The 16,737-nt window shown below is 36.7% G+C and overlaps 1 protein-coding gene across 1 annotated transcript in view; it reads right to left on the bottom strand.

Annotated features, from left to right (window-relative positions):
• Window positions 1-16,737, bottom strand: part of AGXT2 (alanine--glyoxylate aminotransferase 2) — a 1,286,299-nt gene that overhangs the window by 1,007,249 nt on the left and 262,313 nt on the right. The window contains exon 3 of the mRNA XM_044070154.1: window positions 15,962-16,146. Coding sequence (XP_043926089.1) covers window positions 15,962-16,146 — 185 coding nt within the window. The remainder of the gene's footprint in view (window positions 1-15,961; window positions 16,147-16,737) is intronic.

Genomic DNA, 16,737 nt, shown 5'->3' with positions numbered 1-16,737 from the left:
TCAGACTCCTTGATTACTGGCCCAAAGTGGGGAAATCACAGCAGTCTACTTGGTGAGTGAAAGGATTTGGGAAACCTTTGATATCCTTACCTACTGTGGATGTTCTTTTCAAACACATAGCAATGGACAATGTGGGTTCAGTTGTAAAACTGAGTAAGGGCCAATGATATTTTCTAGTAAGTATTGATAATGTGACAACATTTCTTGATGCAGTATATGAAGAGTCAAACACAAAGCCATAGCAGAAGAACTAGCACTGCATTTTTCAAAGGTAGAAATTCCATTAGAAATTCTTACTGAACAGGTCACCTTATTCATGCCTAGATTAATTATGGACTCTGTCAATTTTTCCAAAAGTGAAACAGTTAAGGATATCCATATACCACCCTCAGATAGAGGATCTAGTTAGCATTAATAAAATTTTAAAGTCCATGTTAACAAATAGTAAAGAAATACATGTGAGAAACTGGGAACAGCTGCTTCTTTATCTTTTGCTGTAAGAGATGTACCCCACGCTTTAACTGGAGTCACATTATTTTGGACTGCTTATGGCAAACATCTTCAGTGTTTGTTAGATATAGTCAAAGGAACATGAGAGGGTGCTGAATACAGCAATGCCAGTGACAGAACATTTTTAGACAGGTTAAGAACTATTAATGACTATAATAAGGCAATATACAGAATCCAGGAGATAGAGCAGAGAGCATATAACAGAAATGCTTGTCTTAAAGAATTTGAGTTAGGATGTAAAGTCCTTGTGTTAGTACTCACTACTGACAATAAATTACTTGTAAAGTGGTAAGGATGTTTTGAAACTGTAGAAAAATAATTGAAATGAACTATGAGGTAAGACAACCAAGGCAAGTAATCTGAGTAGTTATACCACATAAATATTCTGAAACATTGGAAAGAAACTGAAGTTTCACTAGGAACAATTGTGTTTGCAGGGGAAAACAAGAACCCACTACATCTTGAAGTTAAAATCAGGTGCTATTATACAAGGAAAGTAAAATAATTTGTACTTAGGAATAAGAAAGCGTTGTCAGAGTTGCCTGGTAGGGAGAGTTTAATCCAGCACAATACAGAAACCATGCCTGGTGAAAAGGTACATTTCAAGTCATGCCAGATACCAAAGTCCACATATCAAGCAATTGGAGAAGAAGCACTGACAACTCTTACACCTGTGGACATAACAGATTCACAAACTGAATGGAACGTTGTACTGGCTCCCAAGCCTGATGACTTTGCAGTGCCTTTAGGAAGCTGAATAGCTTTTCCAAGATTGATTTAGTCACCATGCTCTGAGTGGACAAATCATTTGAAAAATTGGACTAGGCTAGATTTCTGTCCAGTCTAGAATTAACCAGAGGCAATTGCCAAATTCTACTGACCACAGAAGCTAAAGAAAAGATGGGGTTTTATAAACCCGATGGACTCTTCTACTATAGAGTCCTACATGCTGACTATATGAAGCACTGTGACCTTTCAGAGGCTGAGGGACAAAATCCTAAGACATCATTAGATATTCCATAGCCTACCTGAATTATGTTGTGATGTTCTTTGAAGAATAGGAAAGCCATCTCCCAAAAGTACAAACCATTCTAAAGTTTTGTGCCAAGATGGGATGATCGCTAAATGTAAACTGGATATGGCAGCATCCCATTATTTGGGGTATGTGGTATGTCCTAGGTAGAGGGACAATGAAATCTCAAGATGACAAAAATAAAACAGTCCAGAACTGGTTTATGACAACTAAAAACAAGCAGGTTAAATGCATTTTTATTTTGGTCAGCTATTACCAAAGGTTCATCAACTATGTTGCTGCCGTCTCTGGCCCCCTGGCTGACCTAATCAAAGGTGGGATTCATTAAAAGTGCAATAAGTATACAGTGAATAAAGCCTATTTGGATAACCTCTGACCTCTCCAAATGGTTCCTAGCACTGTTAACTTGGTGCAGTATTGTCCCAGGTAGCAGAAGATGAGGAATACTGTCACTGTTGTTAGATGGAAGCCTTGTCATGTTTTTTGCCAAACTGTAAGCTCAGTAAATGCTGAGAAAATATACTCATCAGTGGAAAGAGAATGTCTAGCAGCTAAGTGGGCCCTCAACATTCTGAATTATTATTGGCCATGAAGGGAATTCACCCTCATTACAGACCATGACACCCTTCAGTGGCTGCACAGGCAAAAATATACTACTTTTAAGCTATCTCAGAGTGACATTATAAAATTAGAGGAATATAGGGTTAACCAGCCAGCACCCAGACCACAGCCATTTTAATGCAGATGGTCTGTTCTGGGTAGCTAAGCCAAACATGCAAGTTCAAGTCAATGATTCTAAATGGGAGGGTCATTTGGCACAGTGATGGCCACTGTGGCAGAAAAACACACTACTGAGGAATTATGCAACCTAACTATAAGGGTGTGTCAGTCAGGTGAGAAGAGAGAAAGAATCGCAATGGGAACAAATGAGAAAGAGCTGTTTATGGGAATTTTAAGAGCTAGTAGTTCCCCATATTAGCAGACTTATTTCTCTCTGTTGTCTAAACTAAGGAAGAAGTGTGTTAGGAGTTTCTAGGGAAGCTGAGCTAGAAGGAACTAACAAAAAAACATCCCTGTACTGGAAAGTCTGAAAGTTGAATGGTATAACCTTGCTTGAGTTGCAGAATTACAATTTTTTGGTAACCAAGGGAAACCAATCCCTTTTGGTAAGTACTGTTAGAATATACTTGAACATTTGAAAGCTGTGTGTAAAGTGAAACCTACATGAGAGCACATGTTGAAAAGAGAACTGGGTTGTCTTTCCCGTTTCTGCAAGTTTGCATAATTTTCTGTTGTCCCTTGTAAATGAACCCCATTTTGAACTGAAAGTTGGTTTCTGGAAACTATTTTCTGCTGCTGGAAATGCAAGAAATTACTACACACACACACACACACACACACACACACACACACACACACACACACACACACACACACACACACTTACTACGATTTCTTGTCATGCCAAAATTATGGCACAGTGCACTGGATTTGAAGGATGGGGACCCAATGAGGGATAGTGAAGACCAATGGATATTGAGTAAGCAATCATGGGACAATAGAAATTCCTCTTGTATTTCTACAGGGTGTAGAGCACTGTATCCCTCCTTCTATTGCTGTTATACGCAACTGAACACTGGGCTAAACTGAAATGTTGCTATAATCTTCTTAATGCATAATGTGTTGTTATTTAAGTGACTGCAATATTTAGGGACCAGTACCCAGAAATGTATTTGTTGGGTGCACTACTCTTCTCTTCAGTGTTACTGCTTAATGACTGCTGTGTTTTTCAGGTTATAGCTATTGTGGCCAGTGATTGCTCTGTGGTCTGCACAAGTATCCTGAATATGCAAATATTTCAGCATGGTCAAAAATGCCCTTCTCACCAGCCAGAATACCAAAACAGCTGTTCCCATAATAAGTGCCTATTTCTTCTTAAAATATCTGAACTACTGCCTGCTCTAATACAGTTTGGTAGTCTATTCCATTTGATAGCTATTCTCTCAGAGAACCAATTACGTAGTACATCTCAGATTCCTATATAATCTCCTAGATAGGTTGTCAGATGATTCTCTACTACTCTTTAATAAATCCAATTATTCCCAAAGATAGTTGTCTGTAAATGCCTTATATACTTGAAAAAAAGTTTGCTTAAATATTTATATGACAGGCTGTACATGTTCAGATATTTTAATCTTTCATAATAACTTAACCTTTCTTGTCCATGGATCTCAGTATATTTCTCCTGTACCCTTTCCAATTTACTCACAACAGTTTTCTTATAACGTTTTCATATTATTATTCCATACTCCAGTTTGGGTCTAATTTAACTTACAATGCTTTCATCATTTCTAATTTCCTAGACTTCATAAATATTTTATATGGCTTATAGTTTTTTATAGCCAATTGGTTGACATGAACAGAAAAAACTCAGACCTGAATCTACCCATATGCACAGGTCCATAAATAAATACAAAGTTGCAATCACTGTGTTCAGTATTAAATATTCACCCTTCAGACTGTGTCTCCCAAATTTCATATGTTTAGTTTTTGAGTTTTTATTAGCATGTTATTTTCCTGTGCCCTAATGGCCAATTTAACCAATTTATTTTGCCAGCATGCCCTGTATTTAATAGATATAATAACTTTACCCATTTTCAAAGTAATATGCATACAGACTGCAGAATACTACAGATGAAAAAGCTAGATCTAAAAGATACAGCCTAGACCAAGCATTGGACTAGTACAGAGCCCTGTGGGACACCCTGAATGTAACCTGGAATTTAATCTGTCCAGCTGCTGTATTATACTTGTAGTGTCCCATTTGAAAGCATGCAGTTATTCAGCTTATCAAGTCTACATTAATACTTGGTTATTTTAATTTATTGATAAGTGTTTTGTGTTTGACTGTACCAAAGCCTTCAGTCTATATAAATTGCATCACAATGTTTCATTTATAGCTGTTATTATATTAGTATGGAACATATCACAACCAGTTATAGATCTATTTTCAAAATATGCATGCAGATATATGGTTTTAAGTCCCAACCCTTCCAATTCTGACAAAAATTCTCCAAAATAACCTTCTCCATGATGGTTCTACAAGAAAGTAAACTTATGGATCCATATGACTCTGGTTTTGCCCTAGCCCCCTTCCCTCAAAGATGGGTTTAACAAGTGTATGCCTCCATTCATGAGGAATCCTCCCGTACTCAAATGACCTAGTGAATAACAGATATAATGGTATTATAAGTTCATGCTTTTGGTCTCAGGTCATTATTACTATTTTCATCCCCCTGTGCTTAGCTTGGGTCTAGTTTGTAGTTTTCAATACAATCAATTTTAATTTGAATATCTGAAGTTAGCTGGATGTTACCAGCACAATTCATTGCCCTCTTTGCAGAACCAAACATGTTTATAAAATCTTATGCAAAACAATCTGTAGTCTGTTGTGTGTGAGAATAAATGCTAGAACCTATACATAGTTGTCAACTTGTATGCCATTACTCCTTCCACATCTTATAAGATGCTTTCCTAGTATGCTCAATATTTTTATATAAAACTGTCTTCAATTTTTTTCCTGATCTATTCTCAACTATATTTAATTTACCTGTCCATTTTTTATTTCAGTTTTCAAAGTTTCCATTTCTTATATTTTTTATTTGTCATGTTAATTAAGTAACTTGTTCTTAAGAAAATATATCCTCCTGGCCTTGTGTGCCTAGATCCTGATGTTAAATATTTTTGACATTTTGACTTTTTGCATTCAGGAAATTTCACTTTCAAATCTTACCACACTCCTACAATATTTCCTCTGAATGCCTCCTTCCAACTAATTTTACAGAGTGAATGTTTTGCTTCCATATAATTTGTTATTTTCTTTGCATTGTTTAGATTTTAATTTGGTAGAATTACCTACCAGTAGTTTAACCTTTAAAACCCTATGATCACTGCTTATCAAAGGTGGTAAAACTTGACAAAAAGGAACAATTATTTTTTTAGGAGCATGAACTATATCCAGTATGTGCCATTCCCTGGCAGGTTTGTTTACAATTTGCAACAACTGTTGTTCCTGAACATAGGTTGCAAATAATTTCCCTACACATGTTGCGGAATCAATATTATTCTAGTCTGTTTCTGGTCAATTTAAGTCCCAAGCTGCAATAATTTTTCTTTCCTATATTTCATGCAAGAAATGTATGAATTCCTCTAGATCATCAGCACTTTTTTTCCAATAATATTTTTATTATTTTCTGTTCAGGAACAAAGAAAACATTGACTGACATTTGAGTGAAACAGCAAAATTACGGGTGTAGTTCCAGATAGTTCCTCTAAATAAAGACAATCAACTCTCTAATAAAAACACTAAAAACACTATTTACAAACAGTGCTACTAAGCTATACAGGCAAAGGAACCAGAGAGGCACACAAAAAACAATTTAACATTGTAAACAAAGGAGAAGTGTGTAATTGTGGATAATAATCAAAAAGAGGAGAAAAAAGAGAGATGAATGAATGAACCTTCCTGGGTACAAATACAAAATCTAGTGTATCATCATATCTAACTAATACCTATTCACCTAGGATATGCTCAAAGATAAGTTTCCAGAATTTCTGGTAGTAGGCTTTTTTATATTTCTTATAATAAGTTTTTGAGAGGCAATGTATTTAGTTGCCATATTCATAAATCTGTTCCACGAAAGTTTGGTGCAATATAGCCAATTTTTTGTTATATAAAATCTTATTAGCATGCAGAAAGTAATTAGAACATGGAATTTCAATTTAGAAAGATTATGGTCTGTAATGTGAAGAATAGCTAATTCCCAAGATAGGGTCAATTTATTGTAGCCCATTTTCTCTAGGCATACTTTTAGTGAGCATCACAGGTTATGTGCATATTTGCAAAACCATAGGACATGTAGGAGGCCGGCCTGGGGAAATGTACACCATGAGCAAGCCGGGGAGATCTTAGGATCAAACTTATTTAAAATGGATGGAGTACAATAAGTGTTATTGTTGATCATTAGTTGGGTGTAAACTAATTTTTTAAATGGAGTTAGCTTAATAGTTGATTCAATTGCTTTGAGTCTCTACTGTTCCTTGAGTTCACTTCCCTGTTGATTCCAATACTTAGAAAACAGCAATGAGGAATCGTATTTGATGGCATCAATCAATTTGTAGGTATTTGACAGCATTATTTTTTGCTGGACAGGCTAAGAATTATAGTGCCTAATATATTTATATCTTCTTCCTTAAAGGGTGTTTCCTTGGTTAGTATTGATGTGAGCTCTCTAATCTGTCATAGTACAATGGTGTATTTATTATTTACAGATAAAGCACCTCATCGTTCTTGCAATGTACAGTCTTTAATTAGAGGGTATTCTGTGAGATTTAATGGTTTATTATTGATTTTAATGTTAGGGTTCATATGGATGGGTTGGAGGAAAGGTAAGGCCTTATCCAGTTTGAGGGATTTGATAAGGTCTTGGAAGATTTTAACTCTTTGTTTAAGGATATTGTTTATCTTGATGTTCCTAAGATTTATTGAAGATAAGAAGGGGAGGGCTTTGGGGTTTATGTTATTGGCGAGGATATGTTTGTGCCAGATTTTTATCCATGATGGGGCCCAGGTGTCTTCCTTCAAGGAGAAATTCGACACTAAAAAGATTCTTTTGGCACAAATGATCCAATAATATAACCGAAAGTCCGGTAGGCTGAGACCCCCCCCCCTTTTCTTTGGGGAAGGATAGCTTAGGGTAGCTTATTCTAACAGATTTGGGAAACCAAATAAATTTGGCCAGTTGTTTATTAACCCTAAGAAAAAAATTGTTTGGGATGGCAAAGTTTGAGGCATTAAAATGATATAATAATTTAGGGAGGCTATTCATCCTAATGACTGCTGCTTTGGACAGCATCGAGAGATTCAGCTGCTGCCATCTATGTAAGTCCTGTGTGATATTTGTACATAGTTTAAGTAAATTATTCTGGTACATAGATAAGGGATTATCCTCATATATTACACCTAAGTATTTGAAGGAATTAACTACTTTAAAGGATGAATCTGATATGAAGTATTCTTTATGGTTTAATGGGTTGATAGGGAAGATAAGGGATTTCTTTTGATTGACACTATAGTTTGAAATTCTCAAGACCTTATTTATTGACGTAGCTATTTTTCTTAGATCCATACTAGGGTGTTCAAGGTAAATATTTAAATAATCTGCAAAGGTGGATAAGGTTACAAAGGTGCCTAGAAAGTTAGGGATTGAATGGTAAGTTCTTTGCAAGATGTAGAGGAAGAAGGGCTCTATGTATAAATTAAACAGGTGAGTGGAGAGTGGGCAACCCTGCCTCATTCCATTAGACATTTTTATAGATTTTGATAGTGTTTTATTTATGTAGAGGTATGTATAAGAGTTGTATAGGGATTTGATTAAGCCGATGAATTCCTTAGGGATATTAAATTGGGATATAGCTGCAAATAGAAAATTCCAGTTGACTCTGGTGAATGCTTTACAGGCATCTAATACTGGGTCATATCTTGGATTTCTACCACTTTTAGTGAGATTAATCATAGAGTTTAAGGTTAGGGTATTGTCCCATGTATGCCTATTACACATGAAACCCGACTGTTTGGGGGATGAAATAGATGCATACCTTTTTTAAGCCTTTCTGTAAATAGTTTAGATAAGATCTTAATATCCACATTTATCAGGCAGATCGGCCTTTAGTTATGTGGGTTATATTTGTCTAGGCTATTCTTGGGGATAAATATTGTTTTAGAGAAATTTAGATATCTATGCGTTATCCCCTTCAGTTTAATGTAGTTGTATACTCTTAATAGAATAAATGAATTTCTAATTGAAGGTTTTATAAAAGCCTGTAGTGTAACCATCTGGGCCCAGGGCTTTACCTAGTTTTAAATTCTCTATGGCGTCAATTATTTCTTGCTGATTAAGTGGGGCCATGAGTAACTCTATCTGACTTTCGTTTAGTTTAGGGAAAGTGAGGTTCTTAAAAAAATCTCTCGATATATCCCATAGGGGTATGTTGCTCTTCCATCCTGTATAGCTCTGAACAAATTTGATGGAATATTTCTAATATTTGCAGGTCTGAGTTGTAAAGCTTATCTTGATATTGGAGTACTGATATACTAGAGGCTTCTTGTCTATTTTCAATTATCCTCACAAATAGTTTAGATGGAACTTGTGCCCATTCAGAATACTTAGCTATGGACCTTAGTTCTTGGATAGAATAGTTATGCTTATGTAGGTCAAATAGTTGTAGTTGTGCGGCGATAATTGATTTCTCAATGTTAGGGTTTTTATCCAACTGGAATCTTTTTTCTAACTCCTTAAGTTCGGCCAGTAGCTTGTTTTCTTTTGCTTTTGCCTTTTTTTTTATAGTATGAGGCTCTTTGGATTAGTATTCCTCGAAGTTTCATCTTGCAGGCTGCCCATTGGACATCAAATGGTATATTAGTGGTGTCTAGACTCTCATCTAATTCCGTTAGTATACTTAAGACCTTTTGTATCACATCTGATTTGAGTAATAAGTTATTATTCAAGGACCAATTGCCCCCATTGACCCTTCTTGATGGAATGCCTGACATATTTAGTTTCAAAGTTATTTTTGAATGATCAGATAGATACCTGGGTTCAGATGAATATTTAACTTCCAGTATTAATAGAGCCTCTGAAATCAGGAAGAAATCTAATCTTGACCAGGACTTATGGCAATTGGAGTAGTATGCATATATGTTACTTTTTTCTAGGTCATCTCTGAAGGAGATAGGGTCAATAAGGGATAAGTCTGATATAAGTTCAGCTACGGCTGTCGATGTTTGTAGGCTTTGTGAGTTTGGTTTACTGGTACGGTCTAGTCCCGGATCAATAACTGCATTCCAGTCACCTCCTATAATGTAAAGGTGGTCTGGGTATTTACACAGGTTGTATATTTCCAAGATAAAACCTTGTTGTTTTTGACATGGGCCATATATATTTAGGAAAATAATCTTTTTTCCCATCAATAGGCCCTGAGATTGTGAAAAAACACTATCTACCATTTGGATCAGAATTGTGTTCTATGACTGATTCCAGAAATGAATTCTTTATTAAGATAGCCACCCCACTTAGAGTTAGCACTGTCCCCAGCTGCAATGATAGTTTTTATCCATTTCTTATTTGCGTCTCCTCTCCAGTCATCTTTAAATTTGTGAGTTTCTTGGATGAAACATATATTCACATCTGATTTAAAAATTAGGTGCATCAACAATTTTTTCTTATTCTTATCTTGCAAGCCTCTCACGTTCCATGGCTCTAATGTCCACATTACAAAAATTTAGATCGTGAAATAGGTAATAGTGATTTTGGTTTGAGGGATATATTTTTCATATAGACTCTGATAACATTGTCTAACAGAATATTGAAAGCAGTTCCTATATTAGAAGCACTTAGCTCTTTCAAATCTATCCCTGTGCCTAGCCACCTATCCTTCTTATTTGAAAGAGTTTGAAAAGAAGAGGTTAGACAGTAAGCCCAGAGAAAGTAGAGTGATAACAGAACAAAGGTGTAACCTGTAAATATTATTCTAGTTAACCATAAACTAATATACAGTACTGTCACTACTCCAGAATTAGTCATCCAGTAATCTACTTACACTATCCACTAGCTTCTTGGATGTATGTATTGCCAAGTATGAAAGGGTACATTACATATTGGATGCCAACTGAATGTAAATTGCTGGATTGTATTTCTTATTTAAGATTATTAATAAAATCGTATAGCAATAAAATCACATTGTAACAAGATAATAAAACATCAAAAGAACAGTGTAAAATTATGAAATACACGAACACAAAACCATCTCAAATTGTTCTAGTCATTCATAGCATTGACTAAGGTAGATTTTGACTCCAACCAAGAGCTCTAGGATGGAAAAGAAGAATCAGTTTTTGAAGGTCTAGTGTCCATCCTGGCTGATCGTCGAAGACTGCCCTGAAGAGAAAAAAAAGTGCATCACAATGATCTTCATCGGACACTAAAAAAGAATGCTTTCTTGGGTTTATCCAGAAACAAGAGAAAAAGCTTATTAAAATATCAAGGAAGCTTATGTCGTCATCATAGAAGAGTCTTAATATAGAGGATACTATTCCTTCTCCCCTCTCCTCTCTGAGCTGAGTGATAACACCTCCATGAATTAAATCGAAAAATAGAAACAATTATAAAAAGTTTGGTTGCATTTGAGCAATAAATGTCTGTATCGAGGAAGAGATTTCTAGTTCTCATCTGATGTCACCAAAATCGAACTTATCTAAAGTTATTGAATATACATGCTCTGTTACATGTGAGAAATATATACATAAATCTTGCTATACACAGTCAGAAAGCTTCCTAAAGAAATTATTCTGCTTAATTAGAGGTCTGTATATGTGCTCCATATGTTTTTATAGCGCTCGTGACTTATCTGTGCTGAGAGGATTATGGAGTGGTGCAAACATCATCAAGTCAGAAGCTGAAATAAGCCCTGAATACTGACCAGTTAAATACTATTCATCTATACAGCATTCCTGGCGCTCTAACACAAGTACACTTCAGAAGTGTCATGCAGGCATGGCTTAACTACGTTGAGTGGATTATGAATAAATCAGGAAGACTGCGTAGGTGGGTTAGGGACTGGAATAAACCATCTGCACTGAATTACTGACTGCTAAGCACTTGTACTATAGAGCCCACCTTTAAGTTGTCATCATCTCCTAGGGGCTGCAATGTTACAATCCTCATTCCAAAAATGAAAAACAAATCCTGGCCATCAAACCAAGGGTAGGAGAAGGGCTACAAAAACAATTATTTAACCCTTAAATCCGTGGCTAGAGGTTGTTGTGATTTATCTTTCCAGCAGGCTAAATTAACGCTGGTAATAATGCTGGTAACATGAGAATTCAAGAGGATACCAGTCAGGAAGTTGTATCACTTAATGATTCCTACTGTTCAACATCAGTTCCCCTCTGTTCACACCCAGTGTGGGAAATTACTTCCAATTATCATTTAAAGCAAAGTTAAATGGAGCAAGAGATCTTAAAACAAAGGGTGATAAATGGAGAAAACAGATAGATGCTCCTGCTAACCAGCTTTTAATGGAGGAGATAACCTGGAACGAGGGATAGCTCATGGTTCCAATGATTTACCGAAGCATTTAATAAATGCTACCTTTGCCTCATTAGGTGAGTCCATTTCAAACTTCACATCATTATTGTAAATGATTAAGGAGTTTGGATAGCGCATCTGAAACTTAATTCTGCACTTGATAAGATCTGCGCAGAATAGTAAGAGGGACTGGTGCCTTTGTTTAATGAGTAATGGAAGGTCCTGTGAGAAAGAAATCTTATGACCATTCCAGACTACTTGCTTCTGTTTTTTGGCTGCCATAAGGATTCGTTGTGTGCCTTGAAAATTCAATATTTTAATTTGCACTTCCCTTGGGGCAGCAGTATCTTGTCTTTTTATGAAGCGCTCTGTGGGCCCTTTCTATTATTATCTCCTTGGCGCTCTCACTGGACTTGCATAAAATTTCAGAGATCTGCTTGGTAACATCTATTAGCTGGTTATGTTCATATTTTTCTGGAAGTCCTCTTAATAGGACATTATTTTGGTGACTCCTAGCTGCCAGATCTAGGAGTTTTTGTTGCATATCAGTTAGTACAGCATTTTTGGCACTCAGTTCTTCTTTTAGTTTTGCCAGCTGGTGTTCATTAGCTTGCATTTTATCTTCAATCCAGTCCATTCTCTCTGCAATTTGATTGATTGTAGTGCCAAACCCTAACAGTTGTTCAGAAAAGCTTTGGACTGTTGTTTGAAGTAGTAGAAGAGCTTGTTTGAGTTCCTCCATGCAGAAATTAGCTTCGGGTTTCTGTTTGGTATTGGGTTTAGTTGGTTTTTGCTGTTGTTTAGTTGTCTTCTGCCTTTTGGATATGACTTCTTTTTCAGGGAAGGATATTGCCGACAGAAGTCTGCGTCTCCATGTTTTTCATTTCTTTTGACATTTTTGGATGTTTTAGGAATAACAGTTATCAGATCCAGGCTGCAATGTTGGTGCCTTCAGGCCTGCAGCTTACACGAGGTATGGGAATCCAGAGTAATCAGTAAAATATTAAGCTTATTATCTGGTATCTATAGCATTGGGATTCACATTTTTAACCAGGAACAGTTGCAGTCTGCAGTTATTTTCCAGAAAAATTCATCTTGTTGACCTTTTCTAGGCTTTTGACATGTTTTAGTAGTCTTAGTAGGGAGTTTCGTGGAGAGGGTGCTTACTGGACGTCCACCATTTTGGAATCTCCAGGTCATCAGCACTTGACTTTGGTGGTTTATACACTCCAACAGATGGAATATGTTCCAGCTGTGACTGTACTCCAATTGGTAGATGCTTTGGACAGTTGGTAAGCATAAGGCTGATGCTGCACTACCTTAGATCACCCAATGCAGTCAGAGTGGCCACAGATGGTATGAGGGCAGACTGTTGAGCCACATTATCAGGTGGTAGAACACTAGGGTTTGGAAGGAGACCACTATAGCAGACCCAGAAGACTTATGGAGGTTGGCATAATGGTTAAGGTGTTTACCTTTCAAACACAAGGTGCGTGGTTTGATTCTCACATGGGGTAACTGGCTAGGCTTAAAATGGCCTCCACGGGCAGTTAGCCTAATACTAATCTATGAACCTGTGAGGGAAATAAATACTTAAGAAACATGGAGGCAAGCCTCTTGCATTGACCTACAACTGGCAAGCATTTTAGATCCGCAGCACTACATCAGTCGTACCATATCACTAAGCTCAAAGCTTATCCTAAGGCTGTAAAGACAAAACAAAAAAAAACTTGTCAAAGTCTCCTAGCCCCCCCATTATTTTAGCCTTTGTCCATAATTCTTGAGCAAAGATGATGTAAGCTATGGCTGGGATCCATGAACTTACAAGGGCCCTAATATCTGTTAAACCAGACAAATGTGATTATGACCTAGTACAGGCCCAATGTAGATGTGAATGACCTGAGGCTTTTTACCCAGAGGGGCATGCAGATACACATGATGGAAATTACTATGCATGTGTTAGAGGCAGAAGAGGCATTGGTCTTAAATACTATCTTGCTTTCATGAAGAATGGTACCTAGATACCAATATGAGATAATTGACTTTAACAATTGATGAAGCATCTGGTGTTATTTTAAGTATGTGTTGGCCTAGAATGAGACTTCTTGTTTCACAGTGATGCCACACATACCAGGACTCCTCCATGCTGGCTAAAGCCTTGCTGCCTCATAGTACCTTTATTTGGGTAGAGTCGCCCTACTGGGAATTCCAAAATAGCAAATTTGTACTCAAATTCCAACAACATCACAGTGGCACTACTCAATAACAGGTGTCTAAGCAGAAGGATGTCAGAACATGAGACCGTCCTTCAATTTGAAAACATTCATATTTGTGTAGTTACTGAGAGATGGTTACAGTGCACAGACAACATCTTTCCATACAGGGTTTAGTACTGATCACCCCAGGTAATCTGCGGAGGAGGAGCTGTGCCAGCCTCTAAATTATTAATTTATTCTGTATTTATTTTTTCCCATGTGACTTGGGGTATGGATGAAAATGATCCAAGAGTGATAAGTCTGCATTCCCAGTTGAATTACTAAATTAATTATTCAATGAATTTAATGGAACTGCACAGTTATGAGGTGACAATTATCCCAAAGAATTGCAAACACAATGGAAGTGCCAAAGTAGAGCCAGTCAAGTGTGACTAAATTGTTGGGAAACTGACGCTGTGTTGTTAAAACACTGAAAGATTATATTTGTGGACTCATATAGTGTGTGTGTGAGGAAGCATATATGATTTTAAGTTTAGGACTTCTTGCTATATGTGTTAAACTCTGAGATAGACCATGAGAGCTTGAGTACCAATTGGACCTTCTTCTTACTGTATTATGGCCAGATGCTTCATACTCCATAAATGCTGAGGCATTATTAATGTGTTATACATTACAGCAGTTTCTAGTGATTCAGCTTGAGGATACAATCTGCCCACGAGAGCAATACAGGAGAATCAACTCCCATTGTGGAACTGTAAGATGTGTAGAAAATTAAAATCTTCAAGAAAATTCCAATTAAAATTCAGTGTTAAAATATACAGGCATGAACACTGCATGTGGCAAACTAAAACTCGAGGGAAAATGATCATAGAGTTGTTCTACCATATGCTCTCAGTGTGTCAGGTCTGTATGTGACAACAGTGGGCAGGGACAGTGGGTGTCTGTAATGCACATTAAAAAGTACAATAAACTCTCAGTTAACCAGCACCCATGGGGAATGGTAGATGCCGGATAACTGTAGTTTCTGGTTGCTTGAGAGTTACTATTAAAAATAGGCCTGATTAATACTGTACCCTATACTATTTGTTTGGTTTAACTTGTTCTTAGGGTGGAGAGAGATGGAATTTATTCCTATCTTACTTTTTAAAACTCTAAAACTCTAAAAACGTAAGGTATGGTTCTGCAGGGTGGGGTGGGGGGGGGGCAAAAAGTGCAACACATGAAAATTGTACTGTATTTCTTCAATTTTTTTTTTCTGGGGACTTGAAAGTTCTGGTTGCTTGAGTTCTGGGTAACTGAGAGTTTACTGTATATGTAGAGGATAGATCATGTACTGTATGACATAATCAGGTGACTACTCCCCCTCCCTATAAGTTACCATCAGTGACTAAACATCACCCCACTGCATGGAGGGCAATGGAAAGTTCTGCAGGGAAAATAATAACTTGTAGTGTACAGTGGAAGCTTTACAAGGACAGAGGGATCTAATCATGCACGTTCCAGAAGAAAACATTAAACTGTGACATCACAGACAGAGACAAGAAAACTTGACAAAAGGAAAAAGGCACTGATCAGCGGTTGGAAGCACTTATGGCACTGATGTTAACTGAGGCTGCCGGGGCGAGGATGGTCTATCATTTGAGATCAGCAGTTAAGACAAAACTGACAGATGAAAATGAGCATGTAGATACCAGGGGATGATCCTGAGTAATAAATATCAATGTAGATTAGAAACAGGTAGAGAGAAGGTAGAATTGCTCTCTCATAACACCATCAGTACAGATTAGCTAAAGAGCTTCTTAGCAGACTGGTTGATATATGTACAACTGGGTGATATATGTGCAATCTTTATTCATAAAACAAGGCTTTCAACACAGCCCTGGTGTGGAAAAAAAGTAATGAATACATAATTTACTAGTTGCATTACTGAGTCTGCATTAACATGGGTAGTTTAACATAGGCCTTTCCAAAAGTATCTTTCATTAATATATTTAAAGAACATGTATTTCAAATACTATGAGAAGTATAAGCTGTCAAGAAGAAGAATTGCTACTTACGGGTGACAGTGGCCAACGCTTACAGTGACAATTCCAGCAAAGAGGTCTAAGTAGCGCCGTTTGTCTGCATCCCACAACCACTGCATGTAACCTTGCTGAATAAGTAGCGGCTTCTTATAGAACGTCAGCTGAAATGCTGCCTTGTTAGTCTTGTATACTCCCATCACATGATCATAAGGAAGTCCCTGGAAAGTACACGCATTTAAAGAATTTCAGCATCCCGTTAGTTTTACTGATGTACAAAATGCATTTCCAAACTAATGCTGCTTCAAAATAACTTTCTTTTATGCTGCACTAAAAAGCTGCAACTCTGTGCAGCATTTCAACAAAAGTGTGACTCATGCAAATGAACACTAGTAGAAAAATGGCTGAGAAAAGTGAAAATTTTGATTCAAGAATGTTTTCAGTAAAGTATTTCACTTACTTTGTTATTGTTATAAATACAAATGTTTGCTGTAACACTTCAGCAATAGAGTATTAAGAATGAAACCATCATCTTAATAAATGTATGTGTAATTCTACATATTGTGCAGAGAAATACAATGCAGCAAATGCCTATTAGTAGGTTACTACTAATTTAATTGTTTGGAGTAATGATGCTATTATAAAATACTCCAAAATATTACAGAAGAGAACAGACTGACTATAAAGCATTTCATGACAAAGAATTAATTTGATGCTGTTTATAATGGTAAATTAGTTCATGTAATATAACTAACACATTCTGTGTAAAATATGAATTTATAGAATAGGCACACATAGGTTCATAGGTAAGT

This window comes from Protopterus annectens, chromosome 1.part0, assembly GCF_019279795.1.
Source record: "Protopterus annectens isolate FY-2018-M chromosome 1.part0, PAN1.0, whole genome shotgun sequence".
Taxonomy (NCBI): Eukaryota; Metazoa; Chordata; order Ceratodontiformes; family Protopteridae; genus Protopterus; species Protopterus annectens.
This window is presented reverse-complemented; position numbering and strand designations above follow the sequence as displayed.